The sequence below is a fragment of the Ambystoma mexicanum genome, chromosome 8 (genome assembly GCF_040938575.1).
Source record: "Ambystoma mexicanum isolate Mex_15411 chromosome 8, UKY_AmexF1_1, whole genome shotgun sequence".
NCBI classification, from domain to species: Eukaryota; Metazoa; Chordata; class Amphibia; order Caudata; family Ambystomatidae; genus Ambystoma; species Ambystoma mexicanum.
The window spans coordinates 1,517,573,519-1,517,598,929 of record NC_090929.1 but is presented as its reverse complement, the minus strand read 5'-3'; the positions used below and the strand labels follow the sequence as shown (position 1 = coordinate 1,517,598,929).

Genomic DNA, 25,411 nt, shown 5'->3' with positions numbered 1-25,411 from the left:
TCCAAGACGTGTCTGCATGTGTTGGCAGGGGAAGCCAGTGAAGCCGTCAGTCAACAGACACCAACAAAAACTATAAGTGTGGCATGTGTGGGGTGTAGAGCAATTACTCTACTCCAGAAAGCCCCCACCACTCTACCTTACCTTTCCATAATGTAGACTGCCATAGACTTACACCATGCATACTTTGGGATTTGTGACCACCAGCTTAGATCCATTCATGGGCTGTAAATGTTGCATTGCATTACACACTAACTTACTTGCCAGTGTTAACTAGTGCCACACCTACAGAGAACTGAAGATTGGCCTGCATCGCATCTAGATAGGATTGTGAATGTTAGCATGTGCCACCCTCAGAGGGAATCGTGATCACTAGTCTGCCTCACATCTAGATAGGATACTGAAGATTAGCAAGTGTCACATTCGGATGGAATAGTGAATGATAGCAAGCATCACACCTAGACATAACTGCAAGGACAGCAATGCCAATTAACCGATCCACTAACAATTTCACCCCTCTGCATACACCTCTCAAACTCTAACCAAACACAACCACAAGCCTACAACACAACAATCCACACAAACTTCACTACACTGCAACAACAAAACAAACACAGACTCGCACAACAGCACACAACGACTACCGACCGTAAAACACCCCAAGCCCAGTCAACTGATCCACCGGGCTGAGGCTGCCAAACTGCTCTCTTGCACTTTTCCAGCTTATTCCCACTAACTAACGTTTGCAGAAAGCCGATGGGGAAGCCCACGTAGTCGCATGGCGATGGACTCCCAAGGGACATACTTTTGGAAGGCAACAGCAGCCGCTTTGCCACAGACTATATGTGCATGGATGCCCTTTGGTGGTTGAAGCCTTGAATGTTATATGCCTCTGAAATACAGAGGCCAACAGGAGATGGATGCTTTGGAAGCTGGCTTCCCTTTCGGTCCCCAAATATAACGAGAAGCTTCTGAGTTCACTAGTTCTATCGAGGTAAAACTTCAGGGCTCGCCTGACGTCAAGGTTATGTAAAACACTCTGCATCAGATGATGGATTAGGGGAAAAAGACAGGCAAGGAAATAGATTGGTTCAAATGAAAATCAGTAACCACCTTAGGCAGGAAGGAAGGATGAGTGCAAAGCACAACCATATCCCTGTGGAAAGTGAGGAATGTATGTTCCACAGAGAGAGCTTAGAGCTCGCTTACTCGCCTTGCCGATGTTATTGCGATCATAAAAGCTACGTTCCAAGAGAGGTATTTAAGATCAGTAGTGGCCATGGGTTCAAACAGCTTATGAAATAACGCGGTGAGGACCACAATTCGATCCCATTTGGGGGTGAGGAGTCCGCACTGGCGCGAAGAGATGAAGAGCCGCAAAATGTCTTTAGATGACCAGGTTAGTCAATGAAAAAGAACAGCTGTCCGCGGACAGGTCGGCCACAATGGCAGATTGATAAGTCCTGCATGACAGAACATGAATGCCAGAAGCTGCCAGGTGTGAGTCAAAAGATATAACAGTGTCGACCAAAGCATGCCTGGGATCGAGCCTTTTAACTAAACACAAATGGCAAAAAACTGCCATTTGCTCCTGTACTAGGACCTTGTAGAAGGTTTCCTTGCCGCCTGGACAATGTGCATGTTGTCTTCGGACAGACTGAACTGCGCTAAAAATCTGAACTCCGGTACCGGGTAGCCAAGCTGAACGATTGTGGGGAGGGGTGCCACAGATGGTGATTGTTCTGGTGAAGAAGGTCGGGTATCTGCAGCAATCAGATCGAGCAAAGAACCGACCGATGCTGTAATTCCGAAAAACAGAATCTGGCTGGCCACCAAGCAGCCATGAACAGGAGAGTGCAGTTTGATGCGGTCCCGAGTTTGCAGAGTGACCGATAAATCAGTGGCAATGGAGGGAAGGCATAGGCCTTCATGTTGTCCCACAGAATATCGAGGGCGTCCCCCAGGGAGGACGCTCGGAGCACGTCTCTGGACGCATAAAGAGGAGGTTTCTTGTTTGAAAAAGTTGCAAAGAGGTCCACCTCTGGAGTGTCCTATTGATGGAAAATGTTGGAGGACATTGCTGATCATTTTCCACTCATAACTGGCAGCCGATTGACAACTGAGTGAATCCCCAGTCCCATTGATATGACCGGGGATGTGTACAGCCTGGAGCCAAACATTGTGTTGGATGGCCCAGCCCCAAATTTGTATGGCAAGACCCACAAGGAGAGGTGACTTGGTGCCGCCCTGCTTGTTGATTTAAAACATCGCCACAGAATTGTCCGTGCAAATACCTTGCTGGTGATAGTCGGTTGAAAAGCCTTGAGCACCAGGAACAAAGCCAGGAGTTCCAGTTAATTGATATGAAACTGCCTGTCTTGAGGCCTCCACAAAATCGAATACTTCGAGGTGACGCAGCGTCGCTCCCCACCCCAGAAGGGAGGAGTCTGTAGTAACCGTTACTTGTGGGCAGGGCTCCTGGAAGGAGGTCCCCACTGAACGGTTGTCGGCAGAAGACCACCATTGTAGATCCGCTGTCATGCAGGATGGAACTGGAATCCTCTTGGAATCCGGATCTGAAGCCTGGGGACCAGCAGCTCCCAAGAGCTAGCGGAGTGTGCCTCATCTTCAGACGTGCAAGAGGTAGAGCTTACACGCAAGAAGCCATTGGACCCAGAAGTCTTTGGAACCACCAGCCCGTCATGTGGGAGGACGGGAGGAAGAGTTGACATGTGGTCGAGAGTTCTGCAATCCTGTCTGTCGTAAGGAACACCTTGGTACTGATCGTATTCCAACAGAAACACAGAAAGATCAGGTCTTGAGCGACCGTCATGAATGAATTCCGCCAATTTACTGACAGCCCAAGATGGAACAGGAGCTGAATGAGTGAATGAAGATTGGTCAAGGCCGTCTGTGGGCAAGGACTGAGCAGGAGCCAATCGTCCAAGTATGGATATACATGAATCCCCTGCAGTCTGAGGAATGCTGCAATGACCGACATCTTCGTAAAGACAAGCGGTGCTGGCCTGAGACCAAAAGGGAGTACACAAAACTGGAAGTGTTCTGCTCTCACAGAGAACCGCAGATATTTTAAATGCAGGCTCCAAATCAGAAAGTGCATGTATACATCCCGGAGGTCTACCACGCTGAGCAAGTCGCCCTTTTGGAGAGAGGACTTTATCTGGCAGGGCGCAATCATCTTAAACTTCTCTTGGGGAAGAGAAAGATTGAACTTGGAAAGATTGTGGATAGTGCGCAGGCCAGCCTGGTTGGGTTTGGGCACTGAACAGACTGGAGTAGAAGCCCTCGCCTTGCTCCCTGAGGGGAACAAACTCCACCGCTCTGAGGTCTAGAGGTTTCTGTACCTCGGTTCTGAGGGAGGGCGATCCAGTCTGCTGCAAGGGAGGTTTGAAGGGTGTGGTATGGGGGAGGGGCAGGCGGAAGCTCACCAGATCAATTGACAAAACCGATCAGTCTTCGGTGATTGTCTGCCACGCCTCCAGATGATACAAAATCCGTCCTCCCACCAGTCTTGTGCAACAGACGAAAAATATAATTTGGACGATTTGTTGTCAGGGAGACTACCTGTCCCAGGAGAGGAGGCTGATGGGCGAGAGAAAAACCGGTGCTACCTTGCCACTGCTGCTTACAGCAGAACCCGCCAGCCAGAGCTTCAGATCGGCGTGCACGGCGATCCTGAAAACCCCTGAATCCAGAGAAGGACTGAGTTTGGGACCCTGACCTCTGTGTATAATGAGCCTTAGCTGGACCTTTTGCCAGGACCGATAAAGACTTGCGTTCCTTGGTCTTTGTTAGTTCCTCATCTGTGAAGGAATGGAACAATTCCTTAACATCAAAAGGAAGAGCAAGCACCTTGTCCTGCACTTCCTTTGAGAACTTTGCAGCATGGAGCCACGCTTGGCAGGAGATGTCGACCCTGATCATGAGGCCTCGAGCTGAAGTGTCTACGTGATGTGCCGCAGCCTCCATTGGATCATGTGTCAGCACTCTGGCGTCCGATAAACTGGCATTAAAGTCCTAGCCGCAGGAATACATTCCTGGAGCTCGGCAAGTTCCCTCCAGAGCTTGACATTGGCCGCCACCAGGATTAGCCAAGTGTTAGCCTGACAAGCTGGAGAGCCAAATTGGAAAAGACTTTCTTCCCAATGGTGTCAAGAAGCTGGTCCTCCTTGGAGGATTTGGGCTGCTACAATGGAGGATGTATAGGGCGGCTTTGACTGGAGGGTGGTTGCTGCCTCCACCGTCGACGAAGGGAGCGGAAAAGTCGACAAAGATACGTCCTCAGAGGTATGAAGCTTATAGCGAGCATCAATCCTCTTGTTGAAATGCAGCCCGGAATAAAGTTTTTCCCAAGACTTACAGGCCTTAGCCAAAACAAGACACTGGTGCGCTCCTGAGGCGACAGAGTAAAGGCTCCAGAAAACACCTACTCTTGTTGAACTTGTGTCTTGGGTACTGGAATGTCAAGCAGTGCCATCATGTCCAGCCCCTGGTCGTGAAAGGGTCCAAGAGAGCGGGGCGGCTCATCAAAATCAATCTGGAGAAAGGGGACGGGACGTAGGAGTATGAGTGGTATTTGGCAAAGCAACGCGTTGACCCCATTGCGATATTTAAGCAAAGATTTTACGAGAAGGGCAAAATAACCTACACTATGTTGGCCGTCCTTTCAAAAACAGAGGCCTGAGAGAGCGATACCCAGAATTAAAGATGAAAGGGGGAATGATTGGCTGAACCCAAGTGAAATCACGAAGCGCTTTTCCTGATTTTACACGCCTTATACACTTCAGAGGAGGGAGGCACGAAAGACGATATAGCGCAATACTTAAAAAGGTTTCCCCGCGCTTCAATACCGCAAAACAGCCAAGTTATGCTTAACCTTTTAATACAATCCTAGAAACCAGCCGAGCCCTCATTCACTGAGTCGAGAATAATAGTAATACCTAAAGAAGGCAAAGATATCACGGAATGCACATCTCATTATCCAATCTCTTATAAACGTTGATGCTAAGATTTATGCTAGCGTCCTCGCGGGCTGTCTTGCTTGGATATTGCCCCAACTGGTACACACAGATCAGGTTGGATAAGTGAAGGATAGGGAGGGTGCAGACAAGATCCGGAAGACCCTAGACTTTATTGCTTCCATTGATGAGCGCGAAGACTGTCCCTCCTTAATGTTAATTGATACAGAGAAGGCATTCGACAGGGATGAGTGGCCTTTTCTGCACGCAGTAATGCAATGTGCGTGTCTGCGTCGACGATGGGTGTCGGGAGCTCTGGCACTATACCAAAAACACCACAGCTAAAGTCCTAGTTAATGGTATTGCTTCGGAGTCCTTCAATTTGTCGTGAGGTACCCGACAAGGCTGCCACCTGTCCCCCATTTTATTCACCTTAGTTTTGGAATCACTGGCACAAGTGATAAAAACAAATGCCCGGATACAGGTGTTAATGAGAGCAGGGAGCAAATATAAATTGGCTCTATTCGCCGATATCCTGGCATGCATTACTCACCCGTCGGAGTCGATAAACGCCCTTTTTACCACACTGGTGGAATATAGGGCACTATCAGGATTTTGGGCAAATTTGAGCAAGACCGTTGCACTAATACTGCCGCGAAACTCGATCCTTCGAAGCCACTTAATAGCGGAGTGGGGGTTCCAATTGCAGGCATAAGATATTAAATACCTGGGGGTGTGATGATCACGAAAGACTTAAGTTTGTTTAGGGCAAATTACAAGCCCCTGTGGAACACCATTAAATCCGACCTAGACAGATGGTCCAAAATGACGCTCTCCTGGACGGCTAGAGACATATCGATTAAGATGAACATTCTCCCCAGGTTCCTATTTCTTTTTCAGTCGCTCCCAGTAGTCATTCCAGATGCGTACCACGTGAGGTAAAGCAAGCCCTTCTCACATATTTGTGGGCAGGCCTGAAGCCCAGTGTGTCGTACACAACCGTGATAACACCAAAGGACAAGGGGGGCATGGGTTTCCCAGATTTATTTTTAATACTGTCGCAACTACTCATTATCGCGGACAAGTAGTGAGAAGCAGTGGGTCAGCCTCGAGAATGAGCTATTTGGGCCGGTAACCCTGGGTGAGTGGTTGTGGGTCCCCTGTAAGACCATGCTGCGTAGACTTCGCGAGCACTCAGTCTTGGCAGCATTGTGGTCTCTCTGCCGCCAGAAGCACTATGAAGGGCGTGACATCCTGGCCATCCCTACTTAGCTGCATGTGGGTCCACCCCACGCATCAGATTTGATAGCAGACCCAAATCCTTTTCAACTCTAATATGAGGGAGGCCTTGCTAGAGCGGGGCAAATGTGGAAGGTCGGTACCTACATATCAAAGGAAGAACTAGAGGAAGCACAGCAGGGTGTTACTATATCACCCCTACACTATTTGCAGCTAAGGAGTGTATTGTTAGACTCATGCTGGGGTGATTCCCTCTGAAGGCAGCTCACTGCCTTTGAGCACATTCTGAATGAACGCCAGGACTCTAGAGGGTTGATGGTCCCGGGGGGATAGATCAGCGGCAACATGCTTGCCTTGGAAACAAGACGACAAAAAGCAACAAAGGTTCGATCCACGGGTCCGCGCTTAGAAACTTCTGGGTATTAAGCGCGTAATAAATAAGCAACTAAGACATATTCCTGTAACAGCGCCTCGATGCCCCAGAGCTCTGTCAGCACTTTAAAAATGCAAATAAATAAATAGCTCAATTATACAGTGCATTGCTTACCAGAGGCCATCTGCCACAACCGAGCACACGGACCAAATGGGAAACAGAGGTGGGTCTGCAAGAGTGCCCAGACACATGGGCAGTGATATATAGGGCTGTCAGGAACACAAATATCTATGCAATATAAGATGCATAATGGAAGGGTGCGGATGAGATGGCATCTGCAAATGTACCCTGGGGTAGTGCTGCACTGTTGAAGGGGCTGCTCTGATGTCAGCAACTACTGGCACCAGTGGTGGAGCTGTGCAAGCATACAAACATACTGGAGAGAAATCCTGGGCTGGATACAGGCCATAGACAGTACCCATAAGAGCATGTCCCCATTACTAGTATTGTTTGGACTAGAACTGGACACGGAGGGAACGAACACAGTACTTTCACACATGCCCATAAACCTGTATCTAGCGGCTAGAGTGGGTCTGACAGTTAGATGGAAACGTAACACACTACCAACGAAGGGTAAATGGTTGAACAAAGCTCACTCAATTTACCAAATGGATAGCATCACAGCTGCACTATTAGAGACGCACTCCCATATAGACCCAATCTGGCTTCCCCTTCTAGAATATTATACTGCACATAGATAGGGATGCATTAAGCCAAGTAGAGGATGGAGAGAGGGCTCCCCACATTGACAGTAAAGCCATAATTGTCTTTGACCCCGATTATCCCTGGAAGGGAGGGGAGCAGGGAAAATATTCTGTTAACTAGGTTGGACAATGTTGAAATGTGCCGAAATGTGTAAAGATGTTTAGATTTACTCAGGCTGTGGCCCAGATGTGAGAAGAGGGGGTGTGGGAGGGTTAGGAGTAGTGGGGGTTGGGAGGGAAATTAAACTGAAGTTACAAGATTAGAGGATCTGCCATTCCAGAGCTGTTTGGTTAATGACTGCATCCTGGGTTTGCTTCCCTAGAGAAGCTTCATGTTTAAAAAAAAAAAAAAGAAACAAGCAAAATGTACTCCCCCCCCCCCCCCCCCTATACTCCTTCTATGGTTTACTGTATACTTGTAAAGGTGGTCATTCTCATGATGGTAACAAAAACCAATAAAATACTGTTAAAAAAAGAAGTAGTACTCAGAGGCAGTCCTATCATTACAATGGCCACATCTCACCATGGAGCTGATTACTGGAGTCCTATTGCTGTAGACAGGCATAGGAAGGGGTATAGGTGGAATACACCAGGAGAGAGATTCAGTCCACAGAGGGGTACCAGCATCTCGGTTATGCTAAGGCTAAAAAAAAAAACCTGGCCCTCTCTCCACATCCTGCAGACAAGGCACTCTGAATGACATCAAGATGCAACCAACACTTAACAGTTGAGTGAAACCCTAACAGGCTTGCTGTGGAACTCTGCACTGTGGCATTTTGCATCCAAGGGGTTGGAAAGGGTGGGGCGGCAGTAACTTCCCTTAGTTGAATGTTCGTTGAACAATTCTTGAATAACAATTCACCAGGAAATGTGTTGGGGGTACAGTCTACTCCAAAGTCCTCTCTCTCAGAGATGAAGATAGAGCTCCAAGGAAGAGAGGCAAGCTTTTCTCCATCGCCATCCCAAGTGCCTATTTGTGATAACCAGCTAGTTGGGCAAGGCCAGCTGCAACAGAAACCACTGGTATCCAGGACCTATTCACCGGAATAGACTCAACCCTGCAAGTGCTCTATTTAAGGTTTAGATTATGTTAAAGATATTTATTTCGCGCACCATCAACAACGGAGTTGGGCCCCAGGCGGATCTGCAAAACGGGAGGCGGGCGGGTACGTTAGTCGGGAAGAGGGGGAGTGGGAGAAGTGGTGTGCTGTTGGCAGCTTCAGTTCGGTATACACTCAGCTTTGGTGCGATTATCGGACCGGCCGAGACCTGGTGTGTGTACTGTTGGTGCCGTTTGTGTGGTGTTCGTTTGTTGGTGTGGTAAAGTGCGTGCAGTTTGCTGGGAGAGAGATGGTTGTGTGAGTTTTCGTGTGGGTTAGGTTTGCAGAGATTTGGAAGTTGGGTTAGTGGGGTATGTATCCTGGTTCTGGCACATCTTATTCCATTTAACTTTTCTTCCTAGGGGTGGGGTAATTGCTGCTGTCCTTTATTGGTCGTCTAGCTGTTGGGTGTGGTGGCGCAGCGAGCTCCCGGTTGTATTCGAATGAGCTTTGTATTCTGTGATTGGGTATGTCTATTCTCCCCATCTGGTGTAGGAGCTGAGGGTAGGCTGCTCCTTATTCCCTTGCTATCTATTGTGACATAGGTCTGTTGGGCTTAGGTGTGGTTCAGGCCAGGGTGCTATTGGTGGATCGTCCTAGTCTTTCCATGTTGATCTGCCTATGTATTCAGTTTTTGTGTGCTCCCATCATGGTTGTCTCTCTGTTATTCGTTCTGTGTGTCATGGCATGTCTTCCTTCGGCTCTGATTTTATATATTTGTTTGTTGCGGATCTGGATCCGTGTCTTCATTCATCATAGTTTTAGTTATGTCAAAATTGGAAACAGTTTTGAAACACCAACCCACACGTACTACCAGATCATCTCACTCCCACAACCTGGTGGTACCAAGATTCAACCTAAAAACAGCCGGAGGAGCCAGCTTTCCAGTCCAAGCTGCCAAACGATGGAATTTTATTCCCATTCCTCAGACAGGAACCCTCCTTCCGCACCTTTAAAGCCAGTATAAAAAAATTGGATGAGCAACAAGCCTCCTCGCTAAGATACCTCCAGTATGTTATCTGACCACTGTCTGTCTATGTTACTGCTCATCATTTTGTTTAGCTACACTACTGTACATTATCACATTTCTGACCCACCTGTAACCATGGTCCCTCTTGTCTCGGTTACATGTGATTTCATCGCAGGGTTTTTTAACGCTGGTTTTTTTGAAATTTTTTTGGGGGGTGGGTTATCCTCCAAACCCCCATCCCCTTTAATTATTTTTATATCCCCGTACACCCACACCCAATTTATATAAATTTTTTTAACCCCCCCCCCCAAAAATTTGATGATTTTTTTTTAAAAAAAAATAATCGGCGGCAAAAAACCCTGCGAAAAAACATCCAGCGATGAAATGACGTCGTACCCTTGTCTCCACAGTGGATTGTCATTTGTCTGCCTTATTTGTATGTAACCATTAAGTTCTTCAAGCGCCCAGTTACCTCAGGGTTTGCTGCGCGCTATAAATAATAAACAAATACAAAACAAATACAAATGTGTGTCCCTGTGGACGGTCTTCTAGTTATGGAGTGAAGAGCCAGGATTTGAGCAGTTTCCTGAATAGTAGGTGGTTTGTGTTGCGCATGTTCTTTGGTAGGTCGCTCCAGGTTTTCGGACCCTGGTGGGAGAAAGAAGATCCTCTGAGTTTTTTTATTGTAGGGTTTCGTTTCCAGCTGGATGTCGTTGCTTGATCTGAATGTTCTTGTTGGTTGGTGTAGAAGTAATTTGTCTCTCAGGAACTCAGCGCCTTGGTTGTGTATTGCTCTGTGCGCGATGCACATGGTTTTGAATTTGATTAGTTATTTTATTGGTAGCCAATGTAGTGTTTTTAGCGCAGGTGTGATGTGTTCTCTTTGGGGTCGTTTGAGAAGCAATCTGGCTGCCGCATTTTGTATGCATTGTAGTTGTTCAGGCATACCCAGGTATAGGCTATTGGCGTAATCTACTCTGGACATGACGAGAGCGATGGTGTTTGTTTTGTTGGCGAATGACAGGAACAGAAGGATCCGTTTTGACACTCGCAAGAGAAAAGCATTTCTTGAGTAGAGCGTTTACTTGTGGCTCTAGAGTCAGATTGTTGTCCATGAGGACCCCCAGGTTTTTTTTGTTTTGTTTTTTTACACAATCGACGATGGTGCTGGGGTTGTGCAGAGTTCCCACAGCCAAGGTATGTAGTGGTTGTCTCCTCAGATTTTTGTGATTATTATTTCTGTTTTGGCTGGGTTGATTTTGAGGTAGTTCATCCAGTTTAATACATCACGAAGGCAGCTCTCTAGCGTTTAGTTTTCTTCCTGAGTGTCAGGTATTTTGAAGATTGTGTGTCATTGGCGTAGTTGTAGCAGGTGAGGCCGTGTCTTTCGATGATTTTGATTAGTAGAGATAGGTAGATGTTGAAAGCGGGGAGAAGGATGATCCTTGTGGTACTCCGCATGTGGAGTCTCTTGGGTTGGATTTGAAATGTTTCATCCATGTGGTTTCCGTTCTGTTCTGTTCTGTTAGGGAAGGATTTGATCCATAGTAGGGCGGTGTCTGTTATTCCCTTGTCCTTCTAATATGGTTATGAGGATGTCGTGGTTAACTGTGTCGAATGCTGCGGATAGGTTTAGAAGTATCAAGGCAATACTGTTGTCTGAGTCTGCGTTTGTTTTGAGGTCATCCCAAATTGACATTTGGGCTGATTCCGTTCCTCTCATTGGTCTGAAGCCAACTTGTACCTGGTCTAGTAGGCAGTGCTCTTCTATGAATTCTTGGGTTGTTTTGTATATGTACGTTAAGAGCAGTTTGGCTGTATATGGGATGTTGGAGATGGGTCTGTAGTTGGAGAGGTCCTCTACCTTTCCTGCTATATCTTTGAGTAGTGGCCTAATGTATGCCGATTTGAAGGAATGTGGCACTTTCCCTGTCGAGACTGAATGGTTGAGGACAGTCTAGCGATATTCCATGGCAGTTCCTTGTTTAAGAATTGATCCTTGTATATGTCTGGAGGGTTGGGGGGGAAGGGGTCATTGGGGGAAAATCAGAGTTGTTGCTTGGATATACCAGTTTAACATAGGTCTCCACTGATATTATGGGGAAGCTCCATAGTTTGTTTGGATTTTCCCCGTGAGGATAGGTGTAGTCCGTAGTATGATCGACTGGTCTGCTTTGTATTGTTTGTTGGATAGTGATTTTTAAAGTGGTCTGCTAGGTCATTGCATAGTTTCATCGAAGGAATCGGCGTAGTGTTGCAGCCAGGTGAATTTTTTTATTTCATTTATTGTATTTGTTTATGTATAACACACAAACCATCAGGCCCGGTGGCATCAGGGCGCAATTTGTACAAAGTTGCAGAAAAAAATACAGACAAAATTACATTACAAAATTTACAGTAACAGCATACTAAACCATCTTTCTAATTACATATATTACAAAGATTATAGAGCCACTAGGAATAAACAGCGGTTATACCCTAGGGAGTACAATAACAGTACAGCGGTAGCAGGCCAGAAATCGTATCAGAGGAAGCGGACCAAAGTATGTGAGGCAGACGCCAAGCATGTCTTATTGCTGATCAAAGAGCCAAGATTTGGTTTTGGTCTTAAAGGTGTTGAAAGAATCTTCAGCTCTGATAGTGGCAGGGAGGGTGTTCCATAGTTTAGAGGCTAGGACAGGGAAGCTGGTGCCCCCCGCTTTTTGAAGCTTAAACCTGGGGTTCGATAGACAATGAGTCTGGGCAGTTCTTAGTGGTCGGGCGGTAGAGTGGCGAGATAACCGACTACAGAGATAGATCAGGGCTTTGTTGGCCAGGCATTTGTGCGTTAGGGCAAGTGTTTTTAAGGAGATTCTCTGTTTGACAGGTAACCACTTTAAGTTGGTTCTGGCTTCTGAAATGTGGTGATAGCGGGGGATGTTCAAGGCCGCTCGAATGGCATTCTTGGTAGTTTGGAGTTTGCTCAAGTTCTCTTGGCTGGTACCGAAGTAAAGAGCACTGCAATAATCAATTTTTGCCATAATGAGGGTTCTAGCTAGTGTGACACTGTTGGGGGTGGTAAGAAACGGTCTGCAGGCTGCAATAAGTTTGCACGTGTAAGCAGAGGCAGACCTAACTGCGTTTATTTGTCTGGATAAGGATAGGTTGGAGTCAAGGTAAAAGCCTAACATTTTGGTGTCTTTTGAGACTCGTATGGTATTACCGTCTATGGTGAATGACTGATAGGACGGCTCCAGTTTGCTCAGGCGTTGTGCGGTACCCAGGATAAGGAGCTCAGTCTTATCGTCATTTAGACATAGCTGGTGTTGGGCCATCCAGGCTTGGATGACCAGGTAGACGTCATTGATGGCCTTGGTGTCAGCTAGATAATCACCTGAGATGGGAATGAGTATCTGGGCGTCATCCGCATAGTTAGTGTAGGAGACACCCAAATAGTCAAGCACATCAAAGAGTGGTTTTGTAAAGATGTTTTTAGATGTTGAATTGGGGTTGCCGATGTGACGAGTTCTTTGTTGGCGAAGATTGCATCAAGTGTATGCCCTGCCGAGTGGGTTGCCCCTTTGACTAGTTGTAGATTCATTGCTGCTAGTTGGCTGGTTAGAGATTTTTGTGTGGTTGTGGTTTCTTCATCGAACCAGATGTTAAAATCTCAGAGGACAATCAGGTGATTTTGTTTGATGGCTAGGATGGTGATTGCTTCTGTGAAGGCGTCTACAAAGGTTGCATCACAGGTTGGTGGTCTGTTTAGCAGTATGAAGTTCAGGTTTGTTTTGGGGTTTACTGATAGGCGTAGGATTAAGGATTTGCATTTGTCAATGTTTAGTGGGTCTTCCAATTTGATAGCCAGGTGTTCCTTGTGGATGATTGCCAGTCCCCACCCCTCCTTTGGTTGTTCTGTTTGCTTGGACACATTTGAAGTTTCCAGGCAAGCAGTTGTGGGTGATGTAGTTGTTGTCTAGCCATGTTTCAGTTACAAATAGGATGTCGATGCCTCCCACATAGATCGTATATTTCGGTGGCATGTTTGGACATTGCCCTTGCATTGATTAAATTGCAGTGGATCTTTTTGTTGTGGTTTTGATTATCAGTTATTCCTGGTTTTGGTTTGCAGTTGTTCGGTCGCGGCGCTTCTGTGTTGGCGTTGGTCGGATGAAGATCAGCAAAGGCTGCAACTTCATTGAAGCGGTCTGCTAGGTTGATGGATGGGTTGTTGATTACTAGTACTTCGTCTTCTTGTCTGGTGTGTTGTGGGTGTTCATGTTGCCCTTCTGTTCTTGTGATGTATGGGGTGAGGGGGTTGGAATCTTCCCACATTTGTCTTGGGTGCCCCTTTTTCTGGCTGTCTGGGGCGGTATTTGGCCCGAAGGCATCAAGGAACTGAGTGGGGGGGCAGTATTACAGAGCATGAGCCACAACCTAAAGAACAGTGAGAGAACCAAAAAGATGGGTCTTTAGTAACTTCCTGAAAGGAAGATAAACGGTCTCGGCTCTCAAATGGAATCGCAGAGCATTCCATAGGGTGGGGGCCAATACCGAAAAGGATCGACCACCCAAACGCTTGCAACGAAATGTGTGAATTTTCAACAGGATTGGCGTTTCCGACTTTAAACTTCTAGCGGGATAATAATTAATACCTCAACAGTTTTTTCCTCAAATAGTGAGGCCCAACGTTATGGAGAGCACGATGCACAATGCACAGAATCCTGAACTGAATCCTCGCTCTCACCGGGAGCCAGTGGAGCTGAAGAAGCAGAGCGGAAGAAGTCAGTCATGGGGCTTGAAGAGCAAGTCAAGCTGCCACATTCTGAAGGAATGAAGTCTCTGAATTTGATACTTTGGTTGTTGCAGTTATCTACAGACCCCATTATTGTAGAGCTTACTAGTGTGGTGCGATTTTCCCGAGGAAGCAAGGGAAGTATTTTTCACAGGGCTTTCAGTTTTCCAAAACCCATCCCACATATAGCAGCGATTTGGCCTTCACGCGATCCGTCAGGTAGGAGTTTCACACCCAAGCTTCACAGGTACTGGGCAGGAGCCCAAAGATTCTGGCCAGTATTGTGCATTCCAAAGAAGGTCACTACCCTTCGGACCAACCACCAGCAACTCTGTTTTGTTACCATTTAGCTGCAGCCAGTTTGCTGCCATCCAGGAGCTGACTCTCTCCAGGCAGTTACACAGCTGACTGGGAGGCGTGGTCAGGAGGGAATCCAGTCGAAATCTGTGTGTCATCTGCGTAGGAATAGAAGAGCACACCGCACGCAGAGAAGGTTGGCCAACATCCACACATATAAGTTAAATAATAAAGGGGATAAGGCCGACCCTTGCGGGACTTCACACAACAGCTGAACAAGGAAAGAGAAACATCCCTGAAAGCAGACAGTCTGAGAAAGGCCCTGGAGAAAGGACTTACACCAGGCCAAAATGGGTCCCGTGATACCCACCTGCTCAAGCCTATCAAGCAATATTTGGTGATCTATTGTATCAAAGGCAGCAGAGAGATCAAGGAGGATAAGAACTCCAGTGTCTCCGTGGTCCTGCAATAGTGCAAGGTTGTTTAGTAGCGATATCATGACTGATTCAGTCCCCATTTTGGGACGGAAACCAGACTGAAACTGATGAAGACAATCAATTTCTAGAAAGCTCAAAATTTGAGGCGTGATCACTCCCTCCATCAACTTCCTAATAGCAGGAAGCAGGGAAATAGGCCTATAGTTGGCCAAAACTCACAGATCCACGTTGGCTTTCTTAAGTGGCAAAACCACTGCATGCTTTAAAACATCCGGGACAAAGCCTGTAGAGAAGGAATGCTGTATAGCAGCCGTCAGCCTGCTCAAAACTCTCTGCGGAAGGGTTTCCAAGATGCAAAGGGGAACCGCATCACAATGCGAGGAAGATTTAAGGCCAGCAAGCACAATCTGAATAGATGTTTCATCAATGGGATCCAGTTTAAAGATCTTAATCCCAGCCCGAGTGGCTGAGCCACTGCTCAGACCATTGAGCCTAGTATTCCCTTCTAATTGCCGAATCTGGATGCCCTCCCGAATGGCAAGATTTTTTTCAGAGAAAAAGGTGCCGATTTCATTGAACCTGGCTTGAGCGTCCTGTGGCGGGAACAGAGTTCCCCAAAGGGCAAGCCGAAATCTCGTTAGCCACTCTAAATCGCACGAGAACCACATACTGCTTCAGTGATTCTTGAAGCGTAGTATTTAGCCTTGCCATGATGAATCATCTGATGATAAAAAAGGACTGCTTGCTTATATTGGTGCCGGGAAACTATCTTGTCGTTCCGTCGCCACTGTCACTCCAAGTGTCTGCATAAATGCTTCTGTAGCCGGAGTTCGGGGGAGTACCAAGTCTCAGAGGGCTCGAGTCTTCCAAGGAAAGGAAGATTCAGGGCTACTTTATCAGCCATTAGTTCCAGAGAATTAAGAAAGGAACATAAAGGGTCCAGCCCCTTTTCAATAAGATGCGGGCATTCCTCCGAGAGGTGTTCGGTTAACTCCACCGAATCAACCTTATGCCCCCTTCTACAGAGCTGAATGCCATGAGAAGCCTACAAGCTTCTACAAGCCTTCCAAAATGGAAAGGGCAGAAGAAAGGGATCACCTTGGGCGTGAACCCACAGACTGCATCTCCCAGCAGTTGTAAAGCCCAGAAAGCCGGCCAAAGCCCACCTAGCACCACAAGAGGCGTTTTAAGCCGGCTGAGCCAAATGTCCAAAAGCTTTCAATGACTAACAGACTATAGCTCCTTGCTAAAAATGGTTCCTCTTTGCCGATTGCTCCGCCTCAGATTTCTCAAAAATCACAAAACTAAGTGACACCGTGTCCACTTTTACCTTTCCTACACTACACCCCCCTACTTCAATTCACCTCCTGCCACTTCCACCCTTTTCTGAATCTCTCCCACCTTGGCTACTGAATTCCAAATCACCCTTAATTTCGCTACCTCAATATTTACTCATTCTGTGATCCCCTCCTATCAGGGACCAGAGCAAAGACTGCACTGAAACAGTTCAAACCCATTCAACTCTCCAACCAGAGCCCACCTAAACCCTTTCTCCAAATAGGAAATTTCCGTTTTGAAGCTGGGAACACTGCTTCATTCTCTCACCGTCACTAACATTCAGTTTCACCCAATGAAACATCCAAACCTTTAAAGCAAACAAAACAGGGATGGATGAACTTTGTGTTCAGCCATAGAGTTTGTAATGACTGAAAAGATCAATTTGAGGAATAACCATTAGGAATGCGAAAGTACTGGCAAGAAAAAATAAAGAGCCTCTCAGTAGTCCAAGTGCTAGAATTGTAGGAATATCCATTAAATATCAAACAGATTGTTGCTCTCAATATAGCCATGCCAAAGAATGGTGGCTGTTTTAAAGAGACAGCAGCTTGAGGACAAACTTTGTTTGTATTTAGATACTCACCAAGTTTAACATCTCCATCTATCGTAAAAAGGATATTTCCAGCTTTTAAATCTCTGTGGATAATTTTGCTTTCATGTAGGTAGACTAGTGCCTCCAAAGTCTGCTTACAGACGACTCGAATTTGTGGCTCAGTTAAGGGCCTCTCAAGCTCTGAAAAGAAAAAAAGTAGCAAACAAAACATTAAATAAATACATCACAGTTTACGCCATTGAATAATATCAGACTAAAATCACAATATCACAAATACAATTACACTTTGTCATCTCAAAGACAAAATTCATAAAGACAATACTTAAACTACAAGTTGCCCAGAACGCCAGAACGTAACAAGTGATTTAAACAGCTAAATGAGGATTCCAGGCGATAACGAGTCATTAGGAACTCCAGGGGTGCATGTAAGGGTGATGTTGCTAGGTTTCTTTTTTCAGTAACTGGCAACCCAGGAGATGAACTTTCTTTTGAAAAAGTTGTTTTTTTAACTCTTAAAATCAGTTTAGATATGCGGTTTGGTTAGTTCGGAAATTAAAAGATTGTTAAATGTATTGCACAGGCTGGAAATAAGGGGCTTGTGACACACTAATGGGCGTCCCTCTCTATTATCCTGAGGATTTTCTCTCCCTATCCTAGGCCTAAGATACCAGGCTCCCTACTAGTGATCCATAACACCTACTATGTAATACTAGGGGCATAAAGGCAAATGCATTATCTGTCTATCTTCCTCTGGGGTTTTTTCAAGTGTGCCTATCCTAACACTCCCCAAGGATTGACAATGAGCCTTGATGGGGGGGAAAAAGCAATCTGAGATGCTCTGGTTCAGTCTCACCTTCAGTCGCTTCCTTTCTCTCGGATTGTATGGCCTCCTTTCTTTCACCCACCGTCTCTTCTCCCTTCCTACCGTCTTCTTGCCCTCTCTTCCCATCCCACTCCTCGCCTCTTGCTGCTGCCCACTCCTGCGCTCTCGCCCTACCATCATCTCCCAGGATTCACTTCCCTCTACACTAACTCCCCTACGTCTGTATCACACACTAATTTCACTCCCACAAACACCCACTGCTTTACTCTCACAAACTGATACCACTATCCCTCACAAATAACTCACCCACACTCTGCTTCAGTTCTGCCACCAAATCCTCAGCAATCCACTCTTCTGCCCGTCCTCTGCCTTGTCTCTTAGTCTATAAACCTCTTGCTCTCACCCCTGCTACCAATACTCTGCCCTTCACCTGCTCCCTTTTTATACTGCAGCTCTCTTGCTTTTAGCATCTCCCCCTCCCTCAATTGGTTTCAGCGCTCACCTGACTAAGGGCCAATATGTGCCTGTCTTCCCCCCCCCACCCCTCAAGCACTGGATTACACAAAGGCAAATCCTAACAAAAAAAAACACAATATTTTCCACCCCCTTCTCTTGTCCGGTTTTGGAAACAATCTGTAATGGGGGTTCTGTGCTGTCTTCAGCATGCTGTTGGTCTTAGAAGACGTTTCCAGGTTGCCGAGTTGAGTAGTTTGCTGTTTTGAAGCTTTGATGGCACTGTGTGTATTATACTGGCTCAAAATCTACTTTTTGCTTTTTGTATTTCCTGCAAGTTTCGTTCCAGTCGGTTTTCTTGGCGGCTTCCATATGCACTCAGAGTGGTGGTTCTGAAAAAAAGGAAAAACATTGCCCACAAACAAATGATGGGAGGCATTTTGTGACACACAGCGACACCATTATCCACATGCACAGCACATGACAGAATTTGAGACTGGGCCTCCCCCCCCCCCATTTCCCTCTTCACCTCCAACAGGGTCATGACCCTGTCACACTACCAATACTGTGCTTTTCCCTTGAAGGAGTGTGTTGTTCCAAGGTTTAATGAAGAATAGTATTTTTGTATAGACTTGTTTGGACATCTTGATCGCTTGCTCTGCTGACTGACCTCTATGGGGAGTTTAGCCTACTCTCAGCCATTGACATTGAAGGCAAAGGAGGTACACCATCTACTTTTGTCAGTTTATTGGCATGATCACCACATCTCCCACCAAAGGTTCCTCAAGATCTCATCGCCAGGTAATGGCTAATAGGAAATGTGGGGTGGGGCTAGAAAACTAGGTGATAAATCCTTTATATATGGGGGTAGTATCATGAAGCCCCCTGGAAAGCTGTGACAGACCTTCACGTGATTACATAATGCTTGCAACATTTCTACAACTGTAGGGACCCCACACTGCACCCGTAACCTAACTGATTGCCAAGTTGCCAGAGTACGCATGAGACTCTGGGCTGTCATTTTGCATTCGTAACAGGGACTATATAAATGGTGACTTCAGATTACACACCTCTCTTCAATTCAGGCATAGTTTTGTGAAAGACGTCTGTGGTGCTGAAAGGACATTCAGTGAGCTCATTTTTTGTTGCACCCTATAGAGATTTTGCAGCCAGGACCACAACCAGTTTTCCTTAGAGAATCAGTTTTTTCCCTAAAATCGAGTGTGAATACAGCAGAAAAATACTTTGAAAGAGGACATTTTTAAAGTTTTGTCATCAGTAGGACACATTGACAATTATCTCAACTTTCAGATTAGCTCCATCATCTTTGGTTCTAATGCATACATAACTACAGACATTATGGCTGTACTTAAGGACTTCCCTGCTCAATCTTACTCAAGCCAACTGTAAACAGCAAGAGCCAGAAATCGAGACTTTTTAACTTGACAGTACTTTGAAGATCTAATAAATCAATGTGCTGTTCCCTTCTTCCATACTTGTGGGAGTTGTGTGCAGGGATTGGACTGCGAACATTTTCTCAGTAAGAGAAAAGAAATTGATTAGTATAGCTGCAGACGCAGTCACTCCCCTCCCGGCACGCACCCGTCTTCAAACCGCCAATCCTTTTCTCTGTACATGAGAAGACTGAGCCCTCCATGCCAGCATGTCATTGCGTCCTTTGCCCCTCGTGTTTCTCTATTAAAACCTTTTCTCTTCCATCACCCAGCAGCACAGTGTGTGTGGAATCCAGGTAAACTCCTAGGGTTTTGACCTCATTGGCCACTTTGATGATGTTCCCATCAATGTTGAAGGTCTTATAGCGAGTGTCGAGTTTATTTAGACAAACTTGAGAACCAATGATCAGAAGCTTGGTCTTCCCGTCATTAAGGCAGAGGCTGTGGGCGGCCATCCATGTCTGGATTTCTAGGTACTCATAGCAGCCAGTGAGTGTGATGAGGACCTGGGTGTCATCGGCGTAATTAGTGTAGGTGACGCCCATGTTGTCAAGGCGATCAAAGAGGCGCTTTGTGAAGATATTGTAGAGCGTGGGAGATACGCATGAACCCTGAGGGACTCTGCAGTTTACGGGGACTCGATCTGCAGACGCTGAAGGTGCGAAGACTCTTGTCCTTCTGTTTGATAGAAAGGACTGGATCCAGCTAGGGGCACTCAGAGAACGCGGCTGCCATGGTCAGATGTTTGGTTAGGATTTGGTGGTCAACAAGATCCAACACTGCAGAGAGGTCCAATAGGAGGAGAATGGCTAGCTTCCCTGAATCCTTGGCTTCATCCATTTGGATATTTCGAACCAAAAAGGCGGTTTCCGGCTATGCATGGGTCTGAAGTAGGATTGGCGAAGGCCTAAAATGTCGCTGTCCTCAAGATGTTTTTGAATTTGTAGATAGGCTGCTCTATTTAGTATTTTTAGGAGGAAAGGGACGGGTGTTATCAGCCTAAAATTAGTCGGTGTGAGGGTCTAGATTTGTTTTTTTGAGGAGGGGCATAACCCATGCTTCTTTAAGATTATTGGGGACTCAGCTGGATTTGAAGGAAGAATTGATCAGTGCAGCAATAAAGGGAGCTAGGTATTTCGCTCCTTACTTTATAATGGAGGCTGGGCAGATATCGCCCTGGTATTTTGATAATCCAGCAATGATGTTTTCCACCACTTTGGGGGAAACTGAAGCGAAGATGAAAGGTTGGCATGGTGGGGGTTGAGGGTCAGGTAGTTTAGTAAAGTTGGGATTAGATACTAGGCTGGTCTTTCTAGTTTCAATTTAATATTGAAGTAGAGCTATTTTATCGGAGAGTGCATTCTGAATATTAGCACACCAGGCAGCATCCTTGATGCAATCTTCAGTAGGTGGCACAGGGGACTCAAGTTCTCTTAGTATGGTGACGAATTCTTTCGTACCGGATTTGGCATTTTGGATTATGACTTTTAGATATCTTTTTTGGTGTTGTGAATGGCAGTTTTATAGGTAGTGGCGGCAGATGTGAATAATGCCTTGTTAGGCGTAGAGGGTGACTTTTCCAGGTGGCTTCGGCATCTCTTTGGCGTTGCGAAGGGTTTTTAGATTGGCTAAAAACCATTTGTTTTGATGTGCTGCTGGTTTAGCCTTTGAGTTTAACTGGGGCAATGTTGTTTAGGGCCTGTTCTAACATGACGTGATACAGGTCGACCAAAGCAGAGGGTTCAGGAACAGCGTTGAGGAGATCGATGATAGGCTGGAGTAAGGGTAGTAGGTCTACTGTAATGTTCTGGTGTTTCTAGAGAAGGTCTGTGGGGCAATGGCCGTGGTGTTGAAGAGGTGGGTGCTCTCCTGAATGGTGAAGGTGATGCAGTGGTGATCTGACCAGGCACAGGGCTCGTTGAGGATTGTAGTGGAGCAATTTAGGTCAGCCAACCAATCCAATGTTCTGCCCTTAATGTGAGTATGGTCGATAAGACGGTTTTGGAAGCCAGCTGTGTGATAGTTTTCTATAGCGGTGGCGTTGATATTGTTGGTGTCATGGAGGCCGAGGTTCAGGTCTCCCAACAATATGATTTGGGAGCAAGGTTTTGTATTTTGAATTAAAAGGAGGGTAATGTCCTCAAAAGGAGGCGATAAGGCCAGGGGGCCAGTAAATCAGATGGTGTAGAATGGTGCGGGTAGCAGAGAGAGAAAGTGTGACCGATTGGAGTTCTGCTGATGGGAAATACACAATCAAGACCTCTGAGGCCGAGGTGTGTTTTGGCGATAAAAGCTACTCCACCGCCTTTGCTAGAGCCTCTGTCTGCCCGGATAATCGTGTAACCGTTTGGGAGAGCAAGGGATAGGGCTGGTCCAGCTGTGGGGTGGAGCCACGTATCGGTGATGGCAAGGAAATCAAGTTTGTTGGTGGTGATGAGGTCTGCGATATCAGTGGCGTGAGCTACCATGGAACAGGCATTGATGAGGGCTCCTTGGATGGGTAGTGTGCTTTGGGGTGGAGGTAGTGGAGACATGGTTTGGACTCTACAATTGGGATTCATGGGCACCCTGGAGGTCAAAGGGGCATGTGGCCTGTGTGAGGGCTTGTTGCGCGGGAGGGGAGAACCCAGACTAGCATTCCTGATGCTGACTGAGCATGGGACCCAGGGCGAAGGTGGGGAGGCGAAGAGGCGGAACCATTCAGCAGCACTAAGGGGACAGAGGTCCTTGCTGGCAGGGCTTGGAAATATGTTTAGATGAGGTGTGGGTGGCTGTGAAGGGGGTAGGAACTTGGTTGGAGAAATAGTTTGGACCAGTGGTAGAAGGGTGGCCATGGTGAGCGTTACTTTCTGTAAGGTAGACATGTGAGCGCGAGCTAGACTCATCATAGGTTAAGGAGTTTATGCACTAGAATACAATACAAATATAGAGCAACAATGCACGGAGCAATGCACAGGCAGGCAGTACAAATATAGAATCACCAAATAAATGTAACCAGCTAAACACTGGGATGGGCAGTGCTGGGTTCAGCTGAGCAAAACAAAGCACGGAGCGAAACATAGGTAAGCAGTACAATTATGCAATCGCAAAGTGAATGTAACAGGCTAAACACTAGGGTGGGCAGTGCTGGGTTCGTTCAGCTGGGAACAGTGCACGGAGCAACGCACAGGCATGTAAAACAACTATTAGATCACAGAATTAATGTTATCAGCTAGACATTAGATTGGGAATAGGGTGCTGGGGTCACCAAAGGTATTTTACGGATAAGTAATACGATACACTGGTCCCCATAGGATAAATACAGAACTTTGTGGCAACAGCACTTTGCGGCAGGCTATGCAGACCTGGTCAGTGCCTGTATTGCGGCGCAGGGTGGCGCGGGTCAATACAGTACTGGGGGTGGGGTGGGGCATGCGTGTAGATGTTTAATGCGAGGCAGTTAGGTATAGGGGTGGCAGTGGAGATGCTGAGCAACAGTTGGAACAAAACATCTGCGGCTTGGGGCGTGGGTCTATGGACAGACACACCATATGGCTAGTATGTAGGTGGTGAGCTAGGCGGGGTTGACCCGTTGCGCAACATAGGTTGATCGAAGATGGCTGTTTCAACCGTAGGCCGGGTCCGATAAACGAACAGGTGGGATTAGGTTCCAATGGTGCAAACGCATATATGGAGGACAGCAGTAAATGCATGGCGGCAGAGATAGTTCAAGGCACAGATTGTGAGCGGCTAGTATGGTTTGGCCTTGCTTACCAGTGTCTTGGTGGGTGCATTGCGCCGAGTGTCAGATGGGGTTGGGTGTTCAGCAGGAAGAGAAGAGAAGGCGTGTAGTATTAGCCGGGCAGCATAAACTGCCCCACGGCTCTGTAGGCACGGACAGTGCTTTGTTGAATGGTGCCTTAGTGTGATTATGCCAGCTTCCGCCTACCAGCCAACTTGATTGGCTGGTGTAGGGGAGGCTGGCCAATCCACTGCTGGGGCAGAGAACTCTGTGGTAGGAGCTGTTCTCCAATCCTCCCCCACAGCATCTTAGGCATTTGCTTGGGACAAAGAAGCAGTGGAAGACGCACACCAACCTTTGTTGGGGCAACTCCTTCCAGAAGCCTTCTCACCCAGGGAAGGAACTACTGATCCTCTGCCTTCTGGAGATTCCTCTGAAGTCAGTGGTTAAGGATTAATTCGGGGGACCGCAAGATTCCCAGTTCCAGGACTGAATCTATGCATATGCCAAAAATACCTCAAGTGCTGAGAACAAACCAAGGTCGAAGGTTCCTCTGAATGGGGATACAACCAAGCTGTGCATGGAGGTGCCCTGTAAGGGGACTAAAACGAAACTGGCTAAGCGGTCCGGTTCTTCCAGGGGAGTCGTCTCAGTAAATGTTTCCAGCACCCACGGGGTGGGGGTTCTCAGAAACTAATCATTGACTACATCTGCAGTCATCTCCACTCAGACATTTCAGGAAACCTGGCAAGATGGCAGACAGCTTGGCTAAAACATCATGAAATAGCAGGCAGTGCAGTCAGGGGTGCCTGTGATGCAGACCCTTCAGGCCTCTGTGCAAGAACAAGCACCCGCAACTATGGCTCCACTCACTACTCATCAGGGGTGTGATCCCTTTGCTCCTAGGGTGCAGTTATCTGTTCCTACCCCTTTTGTCCTTTCCGCCCTGGGTGCAGTAGTCTATTGCTACCCTTTTGTGCTTGCCACCCACAGTGGACCTCCCACTTACTACTTCCCCACTTGTATTTTCTGCCCTGTGGCTCTCTGGGGATAGAAGAACTTCTTGGGGTCGGTCTTTGCAGGACGTGGACACAATTCTCCACCTCAGCCTTCCTTAGAAAATCGGTTCTTTGCTTAATTTGAAAGCCTTTTGCTGTCCCCAATAATGAGTGGCTACTTCAAAGAATTAAGATAAATGCAGCCACCTCGGCCAGCTACCCTTTGGGGCATTCATCGCCACCATCAGTAAATGCGGGCCCCTCTGTCCCAGTTAGCACTGTGGCACCAACTCCTACTGGCAGGACTTTGGGTTCCCTTCATCTTTTGGGGGTCCTCCTTCTGCTCCTCCATATCAGGTTAGCTTGACTATGCCTCCACTAGAGCCCCTTCTCCCACCTGGGCACCCTACCACAAGTCAGTGCCAGCAGACAATCCTCCAGTGGTGAATCCTGATAAACGTTGACCCCATGAAGCAACCGGAGGAGAAACTCATCAGTGAGGGCAGAGGTTTCTACTGCAGGGCTGGGGTATTGCTGGCTGTCTTGATGGTGTGTAGCTCAGGAACAGGAGCTCTTGTGGTGGAAATCGTGAATGTTTTGGTAGAAGCCTCACTCTGACTCAGCAGGGAATAGGGGTGTGGCTGTATGTTACTGTCCACTACCACTGAGATCTCAAGTCTTGCCTTTCACCCACAGCCACTATCTTCCATGGGGGCAGCCACTCTGCATTCTAAGTTTGCAGCATGGAGTACAGCCACTTCGGTCTTGGGGAAGTAGGACAACTTGCTCAAAGCCATTGAGTGCAAGGTCTACCAGAAATCTTTGTGCAGGTTCGACAGGCCAATTGAAAGAGCTTGGAAGGAATTGGTCAATTATGAGAATCTTCTCCCAACAGGCAAGAAAGAAGGCTTTTGCTTTGGTCTCCTTGAAGCGAGGAAGGTCACACAGGACATCCTACAGGCGAGACGGTGGATCATATCAACAAATCGGCAAGGGAAAAGGTTTACCCGAGTTGACGTTACGCATCTATCATACATAAGGACAACAACATTCAATTTGGATGTGCAGGAAAAGATCCTAATACACCTTTTGGGGAATGGGGGGGTGATATTTTGCACTAATTAAAGGATTAGGAATTGAA

At 46.9% G+C, this 25,411-nt stretch overlaps 1 protein-coding gene across 3 annotated transcripts in view; it reads right to left on the bottom strand.

Moving 5' to 3' along the window:
* The window catches only part of SLK (STE20 like kinase), a 985,407-nt gene that overhangs the window by 686,607 nt on the left and 273,389 nt on the right, over nucleotides 1–25,411 (bottom strand). For all 3 annotated transcript variants that reach the window (XM_069611736.1, XM_069611737.1, XM_069611738.1), the window contains exon 4: nucleotides 16,852–17,001. In XM_069611736.1, coding sequence (XP_069467837.1) covers nucleotides 16,852–17,001 — 150 coding nt within the window. The remainder of the gene's footprint in view (nucleotides 1–16,851; nucleotides 17,002–25,411) is intronic.